A 23,557-nucleotide genomic window follows, 5' to 3' on the forward strand; every position below is an offset into this window, starting at 1 on the left:
ACTAGCATGCCAACACGCATTTCCTTGATTATCCAACAATAAGAAAATTTTTTATTAGATACAGACAGCACATAGTCGACTTATGTTGACCTCAAGAGCTGCTTATACAATATTTCTGTTCTGGGGCAAGAAATACACATATACAGGTGAGTGAAGAAAAAAATCTAGTAAGTCAGTAATCTTGCTTTTTTGTTACACAGAACTAAAGACCCCCATCCGCGTCCCGGCAAACGGCCTGACCGAACAGGAGGAGAACACCAAACCCACCAAGTCAGACGCAGCAGAGGGTGAGAAGGGCCCGTGCTGTGGCTGCCCGAAAACCCAGGAGGAGAAGGACCGCGAGAAGGCCAACCGCTTCTTCCTCAAGATGTTTGAGAACTTCCTCCATAATGCCATCTTCTATCAAAGGTACAACACCAACATGGCTCCACATTGGTTTTGTCACGATAATAACATTTCAAACTTGATTTCTAGTACTGTTACTCAGTAGCTATTGTGATACCATGATGATAACAAACACTTTATTAGACAATAGAGTGTTACTTTCAACATTAAATCGTAGTACTTTCTTTTATATTGCCATGTGGACTTATATTTGTGTTATCCCTTAGTCGTCATTTTACTTGTTCTGATACAGCTCAAAATCCCTCTATAGGTTTTCACGAAAAATCTGTTTCTGTCCTGTGAACGTGATTTTTTTTTTTTTTTTTTTTAGCATTGATAGCCGCTCAAGTTAATATCTAGTTTTTGTACTAGTTTTAATATTGATTAGTATCTGATTTTCAACCCTAGTTTAAAATACAATTTTCACATACAAATAGGGCTACAAATGTACGCCAATTGTTTATTAAAATATGGAGCTTTTGTTATCAGTAATATGATCTTTGTCATGTGATCCACTTGGCAGCTCCAAATATTACAGTATCAATAAGAAAAATAAATCATAACTTTCCATTGTAATCATATCCATATCGGCCCCTCCTCTCATGATCTCTCTCCTGTGTGCAAATGTCATGGTCTATATGTTTTTAATGATTTTTTAATAAAACCACAGCAGCCTTATAGTGCCCAGGGGAGGGTGTAATCCTGGAGATGACCTGAAGGAGGGCGTGGTGAGCAGAGTAGATAAGTGGGTTTGATTTGGGTGTTTTTGATCACTGCTCTAGTGTCTCTCAGTACTTCTCAGTTTGTGAGTTAGAAATAAGATTGTCATCTGAATGTCATCCATATTTCAGTGCTAATACTAAACTAGGTTGTCATGGTACCTTGCAGAAACATTATTGTATGGTTTGTGGTGATTGTAGAAGCCACAAAAAAAAAACACCCAGGCAGATCTTGTAAACTCAATTTTGATCTGGTCTGATCCTGGACTCACACCCAGAACCTTCTTCTGGAGGGGTGAGTGTTAATTACGTAGTTGACAGAGATGTGTGCTCAGTGGTTTGTGTATGTTCGTTCATATTTTCTTTTCATCTTATTGATACTTTTTGGTGATACCACTCTGGGGGTGTTAAATATGTATCTCTATGGTGGAATGTTCAGCAGTTACCAGGGAGACACAATGCACACACATTAGCCAACAATGTCAAAAAAGTTTGTCTGCAAATTCAAGAAAAAATACAAAAACAACACATTCAGAAGCCAGTGTTCATTTTCTCGATTCTGTTTAGGAAAAAATGTGATTAACTGGATAAACTTTTTATGTGTTTAACACTACAAAATCGGCTCACCTGTTTAAGTTCCAGGTAAGTCAGTTATTTATGGTTAGATTTAGTTAAAACCAAGATTAGATAAATTTTTAATCCCCAGGGAATGTTGATGACATCAGATGCCTATGTTAATTGTGTTAAGATTAAGATTAAAGGTACAGTGCGGGAGTTTCTTGGGGTGGAAAGTGGCTTTCATGATTCCATGGAAACAGAAAGTTAAAATCATACTTAGTAACATTCTTCATGAAGTTAGATAAAGTTTACATTTCTATAGAAACAAGCAGGACAAGCCCTCTTCTGGGCCAAGTAAGAGTCAGGTTTTTTCTATGTATTGTCCGACATTTACTTAGACAAGGGATATAACTGCATCCTACAAAACTGGGTGCTCTGTAAAATTACATGTACATATTATGTACCATATCAGCATGCTTACATTTCTAATCTCTCGGTTGATCATTGTATGATGATCTTCCGATCCTTGGATCAGATGTTTTGCTATGATACACAAAAAGAGGCTTACTAAGATATTTGACTTTCTAAAGTTACTAACATCTGGGCCTCCACCTACTGTTTGAGTGCAGCTAAAGTCTACTCTTCTAACCATCTGAAAACCCCTAGCTGATTTCACTTTTCACTGATAGGCTTTGGCTTTTACAACGGCTCCTCTTCTGTCTGTCACACAAGAATGTTAGCATGTTAGCGTGTTAGTGTGTTAGTGTACTTGTGCGATTGGGCTTTCCCACGGTCCCTGTGTTGGACTGGGGGATCAGGTCTCCTCCACACCACAGGACCCACTGTCTCTGAGCAACACATCAGAGGACGGTGTCTATAGTGGTTTTCACTAATAGTCTTACAGTAGCAGAAGAAGGTAGTACTCTTACTTATATTCACTTTTTTAAAGAAATTGTACTTTTCTAGAAGCAGACTTGTACTCTTACTTGAATAATATTTTTATTGAAAACTAAGTTTTGGTTATGATTTTCCCACTGTGAGTAAGTCTGCAAATGACAAAAGCTTCATGTTGACAATATGAAATGATTTGAACATTTGTGTTTCCTGCACTGCTCCTTCTGTGTTCAAGATTTGAACTTCAGATAGATTGCATTAACCCATGTACTACTAATGTTGTCATGATACTAAAATTTCAGATTTGAAGGAATAAACTCGATACTCAATACCGATATCACAATGACTATAAAAAACACTCTTTATTCAGACAAAAGAATGTCCCTTACAACATTAAATCATAGTACTTTCTTTTATATTCCCATGTGGCCTTATATCTGTGTAATCCAGGTAGGTTCCACAGTGGTCCTGGGCATGTACTGGTCTATGTTCTATGTAGGTTCTACAGAAAGCTCATTCTAAAGTCTTACTCTATGAATGTGAAGTTTTTTTTTTTAACTATCAATATATGCTGAATTGAGTATCTAATTTTGACAATACCATACTTTCAGTATTACTTAGGATCTGATTTTCAATTTTCAACTTTTAACAACCCTACCTCGTACCCAATTTACCCAAAGGTTTGACCAATGAATACTGTTGTTGTATCCTTACGCTAAACACTTCACCCACCTTGACAAAGTTTGGATGTAGTGTCAGTCTATCTAGCCATCACCATGTAGGCCTAGGTCAGATGCCCTTCCATTCAGTAGAGACTTATGCTGTGAGCGTTACATCTTTGCTTCTCCTTGTGTATGGCAGTTACATAAAATGTAGGTCGCTGTCACTGCTCTCAGACTGTCTAGCCAAGAAAACTTGCTTATTATTTTTATATTTAACCATTTTCTGTCTGGCTGTCCTCTTTTCCAGTCCAGTAACATTGTGGTGGAAAACGCGCCCAGTGCATTTGTATGTATCTGTGTGTGTCCACTGATCTGTCTGACCTCATCACTCCTCACTACACCACCGGGAGCAATATCCCTCCGCCCGCTCCTACGAGACACATAGACTTCTGCATTTAAGACTGAGTCTGGGGACAGTTCCACTTGTGATCAGTACTATGGAAATACTCAAAGTTTACCCAGGGAAGACTGTAAGCAGTTTTCACAACTTTCAGAGACAAGAGCGCAGTTTTGCCGTGATGGTAAAGTTACAACAACTAGCATGCTTATGTGCACTTCCTGATACTAAAATAAAATCCAGTCATCCTAATCCTTGGTCTTCTTTTGTGGTTTTTAATGTCCATAAATCTTCACCAAACTTTGAGCAGCTCAGCCAGATAATTACAAGTAGACATGTTTTTAGCTTGTGACAAACTGCTTTATTTTTCACTGTGTCAGAGATACAGTCCTGCAAACTGTTTTATAATTGACTAGAGACTATATAAAACGCTGAAGTGACCAACAAAATGTCATCAACCTGAATAAAGTTAAACTTAAACTAATGTGTGTTTCAGACCTCCAGACCGTCGCCGTAGAGATGTCTTCGGTGTGGCTAACAGCACACAGGCTAACGTGTCTTTGGGTGTGGGGGACAACAGCACAGAGGGCCTACCACCTGTCAGAGAGTACCTGTTCTCAGAGGACAAAAGTACCTCAGAGTACCTGGACATCTTTCACTTGCGCCCCTTCACCCTGTACAGGATAGATGTGCACGCCTGCAACGAGGAGGTGAGCCGCTGTAGCGCCTCCGACTTTGTGTTCGCCAGGACCAAACCAGCAGGTAAGAGCACACTGTTAAGCTTGTTTAAAATGGCTTAAATTCAGTATATTCATTTATTTTTCTATAGTTTGACTAGTTTAGATCAATTTTATAGCAATAATAGTTAGTTTTATCTTTTTTATTGTTACAATTTGCTTTCTAATGCTTTGAAAATTCTTATCAAGACAAAATACAGAATACAATTATAGAATCACAAACTGATAATAAGACTTTTGCTACATATGAAAAGTAAAAAAAAAATTCAGATAAAACAAGATGAAATCAGGCAGTATCAAGAGTTTTCTAAAATGGTGTCAGTCAGACCTTCATTGTATGAATACTTAGTCAAGTATCCAAACCATGGCCCAGGAGCTAAATGTAGCCCTTAAACCATTTTTGTTAGTCCACAGGCCTTCTGTTGAAACTATCTGAAGAATCATAGGCAGTACTTTTTTCTGCAAATTTAAGTAATTCTCCCACTGTACCCTCCATAACATTACATTACATTATAATACATGTATGGATGTGCATATGGAGTTAGTGCTGTGGATTCACTGGTATCTGTGTTGTGAAACAGAGAAGGCAGATGACATCCCCGGGCGCGTGCAGGTGCAGATGGATGATAAGGCGGAGGGCAGTGTGCTGCTGCACTGGCCTGAACCCGTCTCACCCAACGGACTGGTGCTGGTGTATGACATCAAGTACAGACTGGGCCCTGAGGTCAGAGCAACAAACACATACATACACTCAGTTACATACATACATAGAAGGAGACTGGGACTATTACATATACACCTTGTTATGCCTTACTGGAGAGGAGAGAAAGTTTTATACTGACAAGTACAGACTGGGCCTCGAGTTCAGAGCAACAACCACATGCACTCACTGTCATGTCTGACAGAGAGGGGAGAGTTGAAACTTGTTTCAAGTTAACATCAGTTTTAGACACATTTATATATATTGTATATGAAAAAAGTTGTTTCTTTAGTTAATGATATTGCTGCATTATGTGACTAATACACATGACATACATTACTGTTAAAATATGCAGTTAAATGTGAATGGGTAAATAAAATAGCATGTGATGTTATATGCATTTTGGCCTCAGCCCGATCAGGTCACAGTTTTGTTCATTTGACTAGTAGGACTGGTTTCATGGAGTTGGCTTTCACGCATTTATTAAAAATCACAATCACATTAAGCTTTATTGCTGTGCCAGTAACCAAAAATTCAACACATGCTAAGATAAGTCATTGTAAAATACCCAGAAGATAAATTAATACAGATAACTGATGCATAAAGATGAATAGAGTCCGATATACTGTCTCTCCTGTGTTGCAGCCTGAGAAGCATGAGTGTGTGTCACAACAGCACTACCGCATCCACAGGGGGGCACGCCTCTCCCTGCTGGGCCCGGGAAACTATTCTGTCCGAGTCCGAGCCACATCTCTGGCTGGGAACGGGTCATGGACAGAGAGTGTGTCCTTCTATGTGCCCCCTCCCAAACGTGAGCACCCCTTATCAGGCAGTATCCTCTCTGTGGTCACAAACATGTTTACACTCATATGTGCTGGTCTTGTGAACAGGGGACATCCAGAAGCTGTACCTGGTAATCATCCTGCCCATCATAGTGACTCTGATCATCGCAGCCATCATCACCGGGGTCTTCTACATGAGCAAGAAGAGGTGATTGAAGGCACAGCTCTGATAAATGGCAAAAGGAGAAATTCAGTCTGTCAACTGTACAAAAGTTTATTTGGTCAAATACGTTTCGCAGCTCATCCAAGCTGCTTCTTCATTTCTGGTCGGAATCCTGGTGGACACTTCCTTATATCTGCTTGAAGGGAGGAGCTAACTACAATGAAACAACTCTAAAACTAACACACCTACTTGTTTATAGTTTCTGTTAGTTAGCTAGGCCTGTTGAACTTGCACTGAGTGTGGGGTCTTATTAGCATAATCATTCAGGGCCATAAGAGGTGCTTTCACACCTCTGGGCCTGACCTGGCTATCACTATTGTTTTCTTTCCTTGTTTTGATTTCAGTTTGAGGATGGAGTTGTAAACAGGAGATAGATGGTGTCTGTTTCCCCCATTCCTGTACAAAGATGCATTGTCTTTCCTAACAAAAATAGCTTCTTTAACTCCTTTCAAACCAATGTTTTTCTCTGCCTAAGATCTGTACCTCACTATCCTCAAAGGAGTGGCCTGAGGCTTTTAGATGGAGATGTACGGCAGACTGAAGTCCACTATTGGTCGTTCGTCTTTGTTGGTACATTTTGTGTACCAGCACAGATGAGAAAGTGCCCCTTATGGCCCTGAATGATTATGGTCTCTCGATCAAATAAAGTTTGGCTGAGAGACAAACCTCGAGAGATGAGAGACGCTCAAGCTAAAAACAATATCTGTTAGAATTCATGTTTGTTGGTTGTGTTATGTAGGTCGGAAAGCTAGACAATGCCAAGATATGGTGGAAGGTGTTTGGGATTCTCTTGAAGAACTGTGCAGGATTACTCATAGATGTGAATAGATTTGTTAAAAAGAATTGAGTTCAAAGCTGCATATATAGATATATAGATTTTTAAAGACCTATCAACTTTTCAGAGCTTTTAACCATGTCACAGTTGTTTTCTCTTCTCTTAAGTTATTTATTCATGTTTCAGTAATATTTATACTCATTCAAGGTCTTTGCTCCGATCTACCCCCACTTTCCTCACCACTGATACACGCCCACCATGACACAGTTATTTCATTCTCCAACTTTATTTTCTTAATCTGTCTTGACCAGACCTCCGGCAAGTTTTGGAATAAATAAAATTATATATACAGTATATGTTTAAAAAATCTATATCCTACCATATTTATCCTATCAATTTACAGTTTTTTTTACAGTGTTTTAAATGCCTAAAAGTAATTATGTGTATTTTTTATTACGACATGTATGCCATTCAGTTTCATACCATTCCTAACCCAGAGTGCTTCTCCCCACAGGAACAACGATCGCCTTGGCAACGGAGTCCTGTACACCTCTGTGAACCCAGAGTACTTCAGTGCAGCCGAGAGTAAGATCTAATGCATCCGCCTTTTAAAGTGGAACTAAACAAGATCAATCTATTTTTGCTACTAAACTGTGTACCTGGTGTTGTAATAGTATTATCTACTGTTATCTACTACTACTTTGTTCAAAAACAGTCAAAATCTTAAGTGTGTGCTGCCTCCAGTGGCCTCTGCAATTTCAAGTACTAGATGACATCATGCAGGCGTTTAGTCCTACTTTTACTCTTCTCCCCCGTGCTGCCTGTACTGACCTGAAGGTGCGCTTGTGTGCATGACAGTGTATGTGCCGGACGAGTGGGAGGTGGCACGGGAGAAGATCAGCATGCACCGTGAGTTGGGCCAGGGCTCCTTCGGTATGGTGTACGAGGGCACGGCCAAGGGGGTGGTCAAGGACGAGCCAGAGACCAGGGTGGCCATCAAAACGGTGAATGAGACAGCCAGCATGAGGGAGAGGATCGAGTTTTTGAATGAAGCTTCGGTCATGAAGGAGTTCAACTGTCATCACGTGGTAAGAGACAAGCTAAGGATATTCTACTGTTAGTATGTGGAGTGTATGTCATGTCATACAAATAGAGCAACATATAGATTTTCTGTTTTGGTTATACATTTCCAAAAGTTGTATTGACAGTTGTAATTGTCCCCCTTGCTTCCCAGAGTTTAGACTCTAGAACATGATGTACTAGTCCATCAAAAATAAAATAGAATATCATGGAAAAAGTTCAATATTTTTGTTACTATTTTCAGAAATTCAAGCCCATATATTGTATAGATTCATGACCCATAGAGTGAAGCTTTCAAGCCTTTATTTCATGTGTCTCAGAAAATTAGAATAGTGTGAAAAAGCTGAATATTGGGAAGTCATGGTGTCACACCCTAATCAGCTAATTAACTGAAAACACACGCAAAGGTTTCCTGAACCTTTAAATGGTCTCTCAGTCTGGGTCAGTGGACTATACTATCCTGCTGAAGGTTGTGGACTGGACAGATGTCCAGAAGACAGTTATTGACACCTTCCACAAGGAGAAAGCCACAAAAGGTCATTGCTGAAGAAGCTGTGATACACTCTGTTCAGTGTTAGATTACAGCATATTCATAAAAACTTGAGTGGAAGAAAAAAGTGTGATAGGAAAAGGTACACTAGCAAGAGGGATGACTGCAGCTTTGAGAGGATTGTCAGTCAAAATCATGTGTTGTGACTGATCTGCTCTGTGATTGGTCAGGTGCGGCTGCTGGGTGTGGTGTCACAGGGACAGCCCACTCTGGTCATCATGGAGCTGATGACCCGAGGAGACCTCAAGAGCCACCTGCGCTCTCTACGAAAACCAGTGAGTATTCTATACCATAGACTTAAACTATACCCTACTATACCCTTCCATACCCTGCATCTACATCTCCAAAGCTCAAAATGCTCTGTTCCACCTTGTGATGTCATAAAGCGATTTGATTTTCAAGTTAACAGCTATTTTGCAATTCAAGGTATGAAATTATCCAAATGATACCAGTGAAGGCATATAGAGCACTTCCTGTATTACCACATGATTGACATCACAAGTCTCAGTTTGAGAGAACTTAACCTAAGTATACAGGGTTTGTGTGTTAAACATGTTTGAATGAAACAAAACTCCAGGTGTGTTTTTGACGAAGACACATTATAACATAGATCAGAAAATAGCACAGTATAGGCCCTTTAAGAAAAGCAAAATGGCAAAAATTTTAAAACAATTTGTGTCAACCTCTGAAACCAAAAACACAGGACTCTTTTTTTATGTATCAAATGTGAGCTAGAACACACTGAGTTCATTGTATTCCTCTGTAGATAATGAAGCATGTTGTAGCCAAGGCCATTGTAACAGGATGTGAGTGTCCAGAGACCAGACTGAGACCAGGCCAAGGCCACATGTAGCTATGGGAAAAATAAAACAATACAATCAAGGACTAGGACAAGATGTTAACGTGTTCTGAGTCTTCATTCAGAACACTTTGGTCAACATTTGGCGCCATAGATTCTTTTTTTTTTTCAATACCAATATAAAATTGCTTTAATACACTTTTTTTTTAAGTTGTAAGTGGTAAATTTAAGAAAGTTACCTTCCATGTAAGCTACTTTCCATATATCTGATGGCTGTTTACAGCATTATTGAACATAAAATGGTTGGTTTATTCTAGGTTTAAGCCTTGCTTAGTCCTGTGGTAGACTTGGTTCAGTCTTATTCTTGCCCTGGTTTAGTTCTGATCTAGCTCAAGTTTATTCTTAGTTAAAGACCCTGTACGTGATTTTTCACTTGTATTTGAGCAAAAATGGTCTTGTCCCAGTAGAGATATAAAATGTTTTATAGTGCGATTATCAGGAAGTGTGCATTGGTTTACTAATTGTTGTTAGCATTACCATGACAGCAAAACTCGCCTCTGGTCTTTGAGAGTTGTGAAAAACGCTTATGAACTGATTGCAGTGAATAATTTGAATGCGTGGAATGCATAAGGTGAGGAATAACTTTGGACCAGCACAAGTCTATTTCTGTTTTTCATGTTTTAAACACAGAAGTAAAAATCAGGTACAGCACCTTTAAGTTCCCATTTATAATCTGATGTTAAGTCTGTTGTTTCCTCTTTGAAGCATTATTTAATAACAATAATAATACATCAGACTTATATAGCACTTTTTTGGACACTCAAAGACGCTTTACAGACAAATAAGAAGTGACACTGTCACTTGTCATAGTCATACAAAGAAAATCCAAATTCTGACCTCTCCCACCTCTGCTCTTGTCAGAACTCCACCACACAGGTGCTGCCTCCTCTAAAGAAGATGATTCAGATGGCGGGAGAAATCGCAGATGGCATGGCTTATCTGAATGCCAATAAGTTTGTGCACCGTGACCTGGCAGCACGCAACTGCATGGTGGCAGAGGACTTCACGGTCAAGATAGGAGGTAGGACTTCTTAAAGGACAGAAATATGACATATCAAAACTGGATTAGATGTTATGCCGTGGCTAGCCGTGAAAGGGGTTAAAGAAGACACTTGTATATAGTTCATGAGTCTTATTCAATGCTTTACAATATCATGCATTAATCATTCATTCCTCACTCGGTGGTGGCAAGGAACTATTCTAACCACAGCTGCCTTGGGACAGACTGATGGGAACAAGGCTGCCAATCTGCACCATCCCCTCTGACCACCACCAACACTCACACACACACCACATTCATATTAGGCAAGGTAGGTGAAATGCCTTTTTTGAAAGTTTTTGCCACTGGCTCCCCACTGTGGCACCTGGTATTTCCAGTGGTCTCACATCTAAGTACTTATCAGACCCAGACACAAATGCTGTCCAGGTAAAGTCTCTTGCCAAAAGTCACAACATGCACTGACCAGAGCTAGAATCTACCATTGAGTCACAACCACTTCAGCTTTAATCTAACAGTATTCATTTATATAGAGTCCCTCGCTACAACCTCTCTGTTTTTGTTGTTCCACAGATTTTGGCATGACAAGAGACATTTACGAGACAGACTACTACAGAAAGGGTGGAAAGGGTCTGCTGCCTGTGCGCTGGATGTCCCCTGAGTCTCTGAAGGACGGAGTCTTCACCACCATGTCCGACGTGTGGTAAGTTCACACTATTGTGCTGCTACTATTTCTAGTAATGACTATCTACAATTAGAATACTATTAGAAGCAACCATCTTTTAGCAAAATAATAAACCACAATGCAAGTTGATTTTTTTTTTTCCATGTGTTTGAGCAAAATGGGTTTTGCCTCAGTACAGATATATTGTATAAGCAGGTCATAATAAGTCGGCTGTGTACTGTCTATTAGGGATGTAACGATATCCAAAGCTCTCTGTATGATATTATCATGATATGCATCTCACAGTACAATATTTATTGTGATGTTTTGGAGACGCTGATATAATTGTAGATAGGACACGTTTTACTTTTAAAATACCCTGACAAGATTTTGATGTGAATTATTACTGTCATAATCCCAAGAATTCAAGTAAAAACATATTTCTTCATGTTGTCTGAGCTGAAATGAAATGTAGTTCCCGATGTTTATTAGCTAGTGCTACTATAAAACAATGCATTTAAGCAAAGGATTTTGTAATTCGATATATTGTGACAGCCCACAGTATTATTGTGAAATATTTGACAATACGATATCTTGATATTTCAGTTATTGTGACATCCCTGCTGTCTACTCGTAATTATAAAGCACTTTATTGTCTGATTATCAAGAAGTGAACAGTATATTCTGAGAGTTGTAAAAAGCACTTATAAACTCATTGTGGTGAATATTTAGGATTTTCAGAATGCATAAAGTAAGTGAGGGGGAAGTTTGGACCACTGCAAACTGTTTAAAATGAACTAGTTCTGTTTTTCACATTTTTATAAAAATCTACGGTCTACAGTGCCTCTAATACAGTTATATTTATTTCTCACACTAACACTAAAAATTACATTATGATTTTTTTTGCCTCAACAAATTCAATTCAAAGAGAAAATTGGTTCTATCTTAGTTATTTAAACAAGTTCTGCTGTATGTACTAGCTGACATTTGGTGTGTCCGGTCACAGGTCCTTTGGCGTGGTGTTATGGGAGATTGCAACGTTAGCGGAGCAGCCGTACCAGGGCATGTCCAATGAGCAGGTCCTGCGCTTCGTCATGGAGGGCGGCCTGCTGGACAAGCCCGACAACTGCCCCGACATGCTGTAAGTACACCTCCTCCCACTTGTGTATACCCCAAATACTCCAAAATAAGAATAGTGCAAAAGTTCAAGGGACAAAAATAATAACAATTGTAAGGATTGCTTTGCAAGGTTTTCAAAGAGCTTAAAGTTGTTCATTTATTTACATTTATTTATGTGCAAAATGTCCTGCCCAATGAATCAAAAATGGCAGGTACAGAAAAAGGCTCACTCTACCACCTAAAGTACTGTTGCTGCAGAATGTTGTGTTGTGTTGTAATAAAAGTTGAATAAATTAAACTTTTGAAAAATTGTAATAAATAGTATTTGAGACAGAATGTTTGAACAGTATTTTCTTGCAACATCTGGTCCTGTACTTGCGTAGTTTCAATAGTTCAAAGCAAATCGTTTATTTTCTTAAAGGACCTGTACCTGCTGGTAAACCATGACATGAAACATATTTGTGTGAACTGCTGCTCAGTCCTTTCTGCTGCTGTGATAGTGATAGTGTCATGTAGCTGTTTCTGCACACTTCTTATCAATGTCTAACCTCATAGTGCTTTCTTCTCACTATTGAAAATGCACCATGACAGAGAATCAGATGTCTAATCTTGTGTCAGGCAGTTGCTTCCCATGATTCTTAGCAATGATCATAGTGAACCATTTTGTAATTTCTGTAGTTAGTACCAGATATAATGCTTCGTGAAATGGCCGTCTTTCAGTAATTTTTTTCTCAGTTATCTGCATTTGCAATACTCTACAACTGATCTCAACAAGAAGAAATTAAATGGTAATTTAATGGTAAAGGCACTTTAACACAAACTGTGCTTGTCCCACTGATTGAGAAACCCTCCCCTGGCCTCCTATGTCGGGCCCCCTGCAGACACATTGTTACCCAGGACCGCTTACACAACTCTGGCCTCGCTAGTACTCAGGCTCTGGTCTATTCTGGTGCGAATGTGCGCTATCATGTGATGTGAGCTGAGGCCGAGCCAAGACCAGGGCTCACATTCACGTCATGCTTTTAAAAGGGGCTCTGACGTCAGCACGGGCCCCTGCTGTAGGCCCCTGTGAGTGTCCCCTGTGACGGCCCATAGATGGGAGGCCCTGGCTGGAGTGGGACAGGCCCAGATGCTGTTCATTCCAGCTGTCTACAAGGGCAAGAGGAGGGCAGTATGGTCAACCAAGCAAGTGCACACGCCACAGGAATGTGTCTTCAATTGTGATTTATGAAGCAAACAGATTGGCAAAGGTGTTAATGGTTTTGTGATTTTGTTTCTTTACCTATGGCATACTTGGGCTGGGTTTTGTTTATTTAATTCTTATTTTAGAAAGTGTTTCAGTAGTTCAGTGGTGGTTCACGTTTATGTTCTAGGATTTAAGTGTGTCATAGTTTGAAATGGAGGGCATGTGTGTATTAGTGCTTTTCAGACAGTATTTTGCTATGAAATTCACCAATTAACCATGAATGACTAGACGCACAAACTCAATGTATCACAGCAAAATCTGCATTTGAACAACATGAATTTTAACTGTCCCCATTAGTATTCAGTATTATTATAGAATTATTACTGAGAGAATGTTGTAATGTCCCAGCATTATAACACTCTAGGAGATATATTTTTGAAAGAAATATTCTGTCTGATCCACAAATATTGAACCTCATTACTTGTTTAGGATTCGCAGCACAAACTTGACATATCACTTGACATAATACTATCACATCTAACAGTCACACCTATGCATATGAATAAGACATCAGAGAAAACATTGAACATTGAAAACGTTTTGCTTTATGTGCCTAGGCCAAGGAATTACAGATACTAATCATAACAAATCTGCACTCTGACAGTTAAACAGGAAATTCCACCATTTAATTCTGACCTGTCCTTCAGCTCAGTTTAAAGGTACACTGTGTTACTTTTTGGTTGGGAGTCTGCGACCTGCTTGTTTCTTATGGATTTGCCCTTGCTTTGCCTGAAATGTTCCACAGTATGACATTAAACACATCTACCTTACATTTATTCAATTACAGGAATTTTAATAGCTCAAAAATACTTAGAAACATACAATACTGTGAAACATTCCAGTCAAAGCAAAAATATCTTCATGGAGAAAAACAGTAGACAGACCCTCCACCAGAAAAGTTACACAATACACCTATAAATTCTAGAGATTCTACAATGTTGAGGCATTAATTGATAATCGTTTGGTAGCCAGTGCTGCTCCACACACCTTTGATAAACTTGAGATAATTTTGACTTATGTAGGATGTGATGTCAGTCATGATCTGTTTGTGCCAAGTTGCTTCAGTAAAAGTATGCATGTAGTGGTTTTCCAAGTTTTTCTTAAACCATGTGCTCTTGTCTGACCAGCAGCTAAGCTGTTTAACCTTGTATAAATTGCTTAACACTTCCCCTTCTTGCCAGCAGAGGGCACAGGGACTCTTTTAGACTTGTTCACAGAGTCGTTTTACTTTTTTACTCATACATTATTTTAAGACCAATGCTGCGATGACCTTAAGTAGCCTCATCTGTCTTTGAAGGTCTGTGGAGGCGGAGAGCAGACTGTCCATGTCAGTGCATTTGTCCAGTCCCTCTCTGACCTCAATGAGAAGGCATCCCACTCTCTCTGCTCCCTCTTTTCTCTCCGTCTCTCTCCCCCTCTTTCTCTTTTCCCTCTCTCCTTCCTCTCTTCCCCTCCTTTCTTTCTCTCTCTCTCTCCTTCTCTTCCTGATCTTGCTACACCTCACCCCTCCATGTCTATCTGTCACTTCTTTTGCTCCTCTTCCCTTACCTCCCCTTCTCCTCCCTCTCTTTTCTCTTAGTCCCTCTCTCCTTTATTTCCTCTATCCTTCCCTCTCTCTCTTGTCTATCTCCATGGCTGAGCTCACCTAAAAGGCAGACGCAGAGCGTTGTTGAGCAGACACAAGCGTGCGTTGCCATGGCAGCCTTGTGTTATGTCCTGGATACAGTGTGTGAGTGTGTGTGGGGGGGGTCCTTAGTCCTATGTGAAGGTATTTGGATATACTGAAATCAAGCGTCAAGATAATGTGCATGTTTTACAAGAATGTTTTACAGTATATATCATTAATCTCACCATGGACACAAACAGATCATGCCATAAGGGCAAGCTCCAGGTCAGATCTGGGAATATCAAAAAAAAAAAAAACCTTGACGATATGATCGATTATTCATTTTCCATCTTATTTTTTATTCTTAAACTCAAAATGTTTTTGTTGAACAAACAATATTTTGTTTCACACAAGTTACATAGTGCACCTTTATAGGAGCTTGACTGCTGAGCACATGCGAATGCCCCATGGTAATAGCACAGTCTCGAGAAGATTTCTATATTGTAAGAATTTGACACTGCAGTAAATTCTGTTTTATTGATGCTTTAATTTACAACAGATTTATTATAGTTATTATAGTGTTGTGTTGGTTCTTCTGGTACTTGGGTCTTTTTTATTGTTTAGTTCCTGTTTAGCTGTTTAGACCTAGTTTGGACATGATCATAATGTTGCCGCTTGTGAATGCACCTTTTGTCTGAAGTGGTACATGTACACCTCAAAGTCAAAACTAAACTTCTAACAATATTTAATCTTTGATGCACAAACTTTTTAAAGATTGAATAAAAAATAGAAAATTGATGTCCTAATAACAAATAACAGTGGGATGTTGTACTTGTGTGAAAGCTGTTGATTCTGAAATGAGGTCAAATAAACAGGAGTGGTTCAGTTCTTTAGTGTCTTCTGCCCTCTGCTGGATGGAACAAGAACGGGTTGTTTACTGCTGTTAACAAAACCACACACTTTGACTATACTTTACAAAGACATGGGGGTCTGGAACTATGTCCTGTCTCCCCAAATTTACAGGGGATGTTTGACAAGTGGATTAACCAAACAGAGAGATGCATGGTCCATTTGGGTAAAAACAAGTATAGAGGCTAACAAAGGCAAAAAAAAATAATGCAGAGGCCTGAGAAACTGAGTGCAAGCATAATCAAAGCACTAAACTCTCATTTTTGTGTGGTGAAATTATTTACTATTTATTTATATTATATATACAAATTATATATTTTGTTGTTGTGTGTTACAAATTAACCGCTGTGATTGGACCATCCCAAGTTAGCTTTTGTATTTGAACTGGATGTAGGAGGGGCTAGCTGCTCAGGCAAACTGTTTTCTGTAAATAGGAGAGTCAACATGAATCAGGTTTACATTACATTATGTTTACAAATATCAATTTAACAAGAAGTTGTGACATCTGACTTTATTGTAATTTTGAATTGTTAAAAGTGCTTATAATTTCATTGCAGTGAATAATTAGGAACCTCAGAATCCTTAAGTTTGGTAATTGGTAATTAAGGACTGTTTAAAACTAGTTCTGTTTTTCAAGTTTTTTAATACAGTGAAAATCAGATACAGTGCCTTTAATTTAACATGCTGTTTTTGCCTATGTCCCAGATTCGAGCTGATGCGCATGTGCTGGCAGTACAACCCCAAAATGCGCCCGTCCTTCCTGGAGATCATCAGCAGCATCAAGGAGGAGATGGAGCCCCCTTTCAGGGACGTGAGCTTCTTCTACAGCGAGGATAACAAGCCCCCCGACACCGAGGAGCTGGAGCACATGGACGTGGAGACCATGGAGAACATCCCCCTGGACCCCTCCTCCACCCACCAGCACCCACCCACACCCTGCTCCACTCCCTCCACGGGACAGCAGAGCCCCAGCACCCCACTGTTAGGAGCCGGGACCCCCCCAACGCCCTCCTCCGCCACCCCCCAGAGCCCAGCCGCGTCCCCGGACAAACAGTCGGGACAGCTCTCCGCCAATGGGCCGGTGGTGGTACTGCGGCCGAACTTTGATGAGCTGCAGCCATATGCGCACATGAACGGAGGCCGCAAGAACGAACGCACGCTGCCCCTGCCCCAGTCCTCCGCATGCTGATGTCACGGCAACGGATATCTGTATGGGTTCAAATGAATTCACGAATTTGATTTGAGTAATTTTTACAAGTTCAATTTTAGATTATTTAGTTGGTTTTAAAAGATTTCTGAAAAATATAGCCAATTTTCATAGTAATTATATATTTTTTATAATCCTTTTTTTTTTTCCTCTGAAATTTCTGATGCTGAATTTGATTTGGTTGCACTTAGTTCTAAATTCCTAAATTTCTGGTTTGTTTGGGGTATTATTTTGTAGTTTATATTAAAAACACAAAACTCTTGTATTTTACTTTCAAATATTTTAAATCTAAACTAGTCTAAACTTCTCAAATCAAGCTTCTGAATTTTGCTATTTGAATTCATATAGATATAGATATTTGCAGTGTCTTAGGCGCATCTTGGAAACAAAAACTCATACAGGGTATCCAGAGCCTCATCTCCAAAGCTGGCGGTACGCATCAGGCGGGCTGATTTCCACTCCTCCGTGTTGTTTTGATTTCACACTTGACACTGGGGACTCCTTGTGCAGCCCGTTCTGAGACTTTATGAAAGAAACTGAAATCTTTTTACAAAACACATATCTGCCAGTCCCCCCTACAGACACATATCCGCCAGTGCACCCTAACAGAAGAGCACTTTCCTGACTGGCGCGGCTCTGACTTTCCAATAGGTCGTGACTGTTGTACGAGCTGAAAAGTTGCCTCAAACTAAGCCTTTCTATTGGTCAATGAGAGAGTCTGCATCTGCCAAACTGTTGCCAAATCTGTTTTTAAAATGTTTGATTTTTTTTTTTTTTTTTGCTAATTCCTTTGTACAGATTTAAATGGCGCTTCAAGGCTGTGATTCAGAGATGAGATGGATTTGAACTGAAACAATGCTAGATAATACAATTGTGAGGTATTACGCAATAACAGATAGATCGCAGGTTGGTTGAATTTTAACAGAATGGTACAAATGATTGGATATTGCTGAGAACTTTATGATACAATATCCAGATACAGGCCAGTGTCCACAATACGAAATATACTCTGATCCTCTAATACTCAGATTTAATATACAGATTTTTATTTTTATTTTTTTGAGAATTAAATTTATATTAGAATTTCATATACCCAGTGCCCTTAATATTGGAACACAATTGATTAAAAATAACTAACCTCCTTTCAGCAGGTGAGGCCTTTTACTGCAGGTAATTGTGGCTGAAGCTCTCAAAACTATTCCGTATCTATGCATCTGACCCAAACTGCACTCACAAGACTACACCTGCATGGGAGTTCAAGCAGAAATTACTATTTATGCAAAAAAGTACTAGGAAACAATGTATTTATATAAAGACAGATTATACTTGTGAATTATGAGATGAATCTGCCTTTTTACATATAAATACCAAAGAATACCAAATCTTCAGCTAACTCTCTCACTGTTATCCCATATAAATGCTTATCTTAGTCGACTAATACAAACTTTGATTGACTAAGACACCATTAACCGATTAATCGACTAAAGACCTTCATTTACCATTTGTCAAAAGAGACAAAAAAAAATCTTGCAATAATATTTTTCAGCAGTTCATGCCTAGACCCATCCATGTTTCAACCCATTGCAAACATTTTTTAGCTAAAAATAACAATTATGCATAGTGACCTGTACCTCCCTCTCCCCAGACGTTTCCCCAACTCTCGTGTCTGCCCCTCTTCAGAATATTAGCCCTATTAGCTCTATCTAATCATCTCTGCATCACAGCCTTTATTCTGTCTACATTTATCTACAAATGACTGAATATTACAATCAAGGGACACATCACCTCTGTTTTTAGCCCACCCTCCATCTTTGTGCTGATGAAGACTAGCCTGAACCAAATAGACCACTGTTCCAACCCAGAAGGAAAGACATGTTACCTTTCCAATATGGCGGCTCTGTTTGGAAAGGCCTCTCTAGTACATTTCACGTGATTTATTCTATTCTATACGCCTGTGCAGGTTTAGACTGCGTGGCGCTTTTTATACACATCATTTGGTTGGTCACTTTTGTAAACTTTTTCAGAAAATGTTTGCCTCTATGTCTGTACAGAACAAAGCTGCTATTTTATGATTTTTTTACTCTTTTTGGATGTTACAAAGAAACTCTTCAGGTTTGCTATCAGTCTCCACTAGTTCATTTTCTTATACCTGTTTATAGAAAATATTGAATTTTTTTTTTTTTTTCTGTTGCCCCAAAATTATGTCAAAGCCTTTCGTTTTGTGATGAAAAGTTCCTTTACATGTCTTGTGGATGTCTGATATTATTTTTAATGTTAATATTATAATTATTATTTGGAATGGACACCTTAGCTCAAAGTGCAAGCGTGTACTTTCGGCACCCTTTTTTAAATTTTGTACTTGTTAGCGTTAGCGCCTAGCATAGCCCCTCTAGGTGCAGTTCGATCTCAGGTCAAAGTCAAAGCTTTTTGCTTTCTCTGTGCATTCTCACCATCGCCCCTCACTGGTCTCCTCTGGTATTGCCCTGGCTGTGGGTTAATTATTACAGGAGCAAAACTAGGTATGAAATGAATTACGTATTGTATGAATCACATATGAACAATTATGGAAACATTTCTAGATTTATAATTATTTATGAGTAGGGTGATCACCTCAAGTTGTAGAAAAAGAGGGTTACTGAATGTGATGGAGAGACGAACTTAAAGTGCATATGACAGGTTTTCATGTTTTTCTAATAATGACATGGTTTGGTAGGATAGTATCTGTGGTAAATATTTATCATGATTTTACATCAGTTATGTGGCACAAATATGGAATATATCTACTTATGTCATCAACACGGAAATGGTAGTTAGTAGAAGTAGTTGGTAATCTAACTAACCTGACATATGCACTTTAAGATAATAACTGCAATAACACTATATGGTTTTCAGTTTTATCAACTGTATGGCACTGAATGAGATTTGAATAGATTACGACCCTGAAAGACAGTCCACCCAAAAAGTCTTGGTTTCTTTGAGAAAAAAGATAATGTTTTCTATGGAAATCTCACTTTTTAAAATTATGTGGCATTAACTGATAAGTGAAGCATTCTCTAAATATGTTGGTTCTGACAGTGGGTGAGTGAGATAACCAAAAGAGGGTCAGGTGCTCGTCCTATTTATGGGTGACATTAGATTTGTAATTATGTTTTAAAACCCAAATTTTGTAACTAATGCACATTTTAAAGTGGAACTAAACACATAAACTCCACCCACAACCACATTTCAACTAGAGCTCTTTCACTGGGCAGTACCTGGAGGACTGAAGAGAGTGAGAGAGGAGGAGGGTCGTGGTCTAGAGGTACAGTTTTTCGTGATATCATCTAGTACTTAGTAACTGTGGAAGTTCCTGAAGGCATCAATATTTGGATTTAGACTTTTTGGACCAGAAAGCTGCAAATGTACCTAGTTTGCACCTAAGTTGCCAAAACTAGGAGCAGTTGAAATATTAAAACACCATATACCCAGTAACGAAACAAAGTGGATTTAGTGTTTAGTGCCACTTTAAAAACATCCTGAATTTAAAAGAAGACTGAAATCTGCCACGTTTTGCTCCGCTTACAGCCCACACCTGCCCTCCTCCCGCCTGCCTCCTCTCCTATCTCCTACCCCTCCGCCCAGTGTCTTACCCATTGACAGTAGTCTATGTCCTATGTGTCCTACCCAATAACCTGTCTCCTCATCAATGCCTTCTCTTGTTCTCTTCTTAGTTCCTCATAAGAAGAATACATAGAACTGTAATCTCCCATTTATGCCCTCTACATCTGTGTTACCGCCCCCTCCTTTTCAGAGCAAAGTATTGCACCCCTCTAGTGCCTCCTCATAGTATAAACTATAAACACTGAGGGCTGAGAATATCAAGAGTATCTAAAGTGACATTCTGGGACCTTACTGAGGAGCGGAAAACATCTGCTTATGAATTTCTAAAACCCAATTTATTTAAAAATAATAATACATATTTTATCAGAATCCCAAGTCAAACTATGTAGAAAGTAAGTAATAAAAAGGTTAAAACATAAACACTTCAGCCTAGTTTAGGGACCACATATTAGTTGGTAAGTGGTAGCTGTTATGCTAATTATTGCTTTTAAGATTAGAGTGAATGTACAAAAGCATCAGCTGCAAATAATGCTAATGAAAACTAGTTAAATGGGGAGAAGATAGTTCATAACTGAATGTTAACAGATATAATTAAGCACCTTCACTGTTAAGTTAAGAATTGTATGTAGTGTGGGCTCTTGCAGCTTTAAAAAAAGGTACTAGAATCACAACAGGAGCTGGGTTGACCTGCACATAGAGGACACATGCGGGTTTTCTCATTCTCAGTATATGTACAGACCATGCCTCATGTGAAAGCTTAGAATCTCCAGAAATCACTCACTGAGCTGCTGAGGCTGCAATAGCACTGATTATTGGCTGCAGGGTTAGGTTTAGGTAGTGACCATCCAGATCAGAGAGCCCTTTTAGGTTTAAACCCAGTGGATTTCAGCATTGAAAATGGCAAGCCTTTAATATGTGGTCCTTATTCACAAATGTTACATTTGTCCTTTTTAATCCAGTTAAAAAATGTTGTGAAGAAGAAGTCACACTTGGAAACAACTGAGCTAAAAGTACAACAGTAATTTAAATAATAGTAATAATAATTCCACTACTCAATGTTATATGTACTTTTGGCACTGTTTTTTAATAACTTTCCCAAAATGGAACTTTCTCGCTGACTCTCATCCCTCCTCATGTAAACCCACTACGCTGCCCCTTGTTTTCACTGTTGGCTCTGCAGTTCTTGTTTGGTCTGCTGCCTCTGCCTTAACCACCAAACCCAGGCACTCTCTGTCTTTGTCTGTTCTTCTTATCGTTTAATGTGTGTTTTTGAAAACCAAAAAGAGGACGGCTATTCGTAGAAGGGAACACATTTCAAACAATGGTCTTAACCCCGGCTGGACACGCGCTGAAGGATCGCCTCACTATTTCTGTTTTGGACAAATGTTGCTTGGTTATGATGATTCTTATATTATTATTGTTATTATATTATTATTATTTCCTTTTCTTTTGAAGTTTTCTTTCTGTAGGAGTGTTATTTATTTATTTTTTAATTTTTCCTTTTTTGTGATATCAGTTTCAATCACTGTATAAACAGCCCTTGATTCAGCATAAAGTTGGATTTTTCTATGTACCTTTTTTGGTGTCATGAATGGGGGATGTTCATTATTATTTAGCATCTTTTCACTGGTAGAGAAGCCAGAGTCATGTTCAAAATAAATTATCCAAATATTTCTCAAGTAGCAGTATAAGGTAGTGGTCCAAGAAATTTCTCAAGTAAGTGTAACTTAAAGAGTAACTAAGAGTAAGACGTAACATTTGATTTATAATTTAAAGCTTATGTAATTGGAAGTAAAAACATTAAATATAACACAAATGATTTCACATTACCAACATAAAGCTTTTTGTCACTTGTAGACTTGTAGATCTTTATTGCAGTTACTTAAAAGAAAACACTCAAGTAGGACTACAAGTATGCTGCTAGAAAATTACTCTGAAGAGGCCAATTCATTTAAAAAGTATGTAAATGTAACTGAGCAGTTGTAATTAAGTACTACCCACCTCTGTCTACAACTAGCTCTACTATACAGATAATATTACACCTATTTCACACTTTGGATAAGTAACTGATTTTAGTAGACTTTAGTAGTACATTTTTGACTACAGTTTTGCCTGAAATTTTCTGCTGTATGCCATTAAATCTATCTTGGAGTTATTAATTTATAGTTTTTATTGGTCAAAAATACCTTGAAAAACGTGCATCGTTTCTGTGAGTGAGGTCGCTTCTCCGCAAATCTGACCTAGAGTTGGCCTGTTTATGTCACCTGCATGGAGATCGTTAAGTTTAATTCTGTGAAACATTCCAAGCAATGGTCAACAATAACATGGAGACATACAGGTGGCACACCCTCCAGAGGAAAAAAGTTATATAGTGCAACTTTAATGAGATTCTGTGCAATATGCAATTTATTTGATTGCGCTCCAATAAATAAAAGCCGATGAGTTGCAGCAGTTGCAGTTGAACAGAAGAGACTTTGTAGAAATTTAAATAGAAATTATATTTATTAGTGTAAGAGAAATTCCATTTCTAAACTGTACTGAGGGTTCATCTTAGCCTGCGTCATCAGAGGTATAATACTTCCTTACAGCGGAAGCATAACCACACTAGACTGCAGTAGAGTGGAAACGATAACACTGTCGTACTGTCATGTCTCCAGGTGCTGGGTCCCATGATGGTAAATAAACTAGATGCAAAATTTAAACTAGAGCAAAACACAAGAAGATAAAATTTGCGAGGTATGAACAGAATACACCACTTCGCTTCTGTAACCAAATATCCATCTGCTAATTGAGATTTTTGCTTAATTGGTAAGACAGATATGACAACATAAGGTTCCAGTATGGCATTTACCTTGCCAATAGTAAATGCAAGATAGAAGCTTTTAATGT

The 23,557-nt window shown here is 38.7% G+C and overlaps 1 protein-coding gene across 1 annotated transcript in view; it reads left to right on the top strand.

The window, feature by feature from the left end:
- Nucleotides 1-17,050, top strand: part of igf1ra (insulin-like growth factor 1a receptor) — an 84,140-nt gene extending 67,090 nt beyond the window's left edge. The window contains 12 exon segments of the mRNA XM_055155615.1: nucleotides 201-408; nucleotides 4,111-4,376; nucleotides 4,933-5,075; nucleotides 5,697-5,862; nucleotides 5,942-6,041; nucleotides 7,346-7,416; nucleotides 7,690-7,919; nucleotides 8,632-8,736; nucleotides 10,182-10,341; nucleotides 10,891-11,020; nucleotides 11,988-12,122; nucleotides 16,567-17,050. Coding sequence (XP_055011590.1) covers nucleotides 201-408; nucleotides 4,111-4,376; nucleotides 4,933-5,075; nucleotides 5,697-5,862; nucleotides 5,942-6,041; nucleotides 7,346-7,416; nucleotides 7,690-7,919; nucleotides 8,632-8,736; nucleotides 10,182-10,341; nucleotides 10,891-11,020; nucleotides 11,988-12,122; nucleotides 16,567-17,050 — 2,198 coding nt within the window.
- The last annotated feature ends 6,507 nt before the right edge of the window (nucleotides 17,051-23,557 follow it).

This window comes from Boleophthalmus pectinirostris, unplaced genomic scaffold, assembly GCF_026225935.1.
Source record: "Boleophthalmus pectinirostris isolate CB_2022bp ecotype Guang Dong unplaced genomic scaffold, ASM2622593v1 HiC_scaffold_2, whole genome shotgun sequence".
NCBI classification, from domain to species: domain Eukaryota; kingdom Metazoa; phylum Chordata; class Actinopteri; order Gobiiformes; family Gobiidae; genus Boleophthalmus; species Boleophthalmus pectinirostris.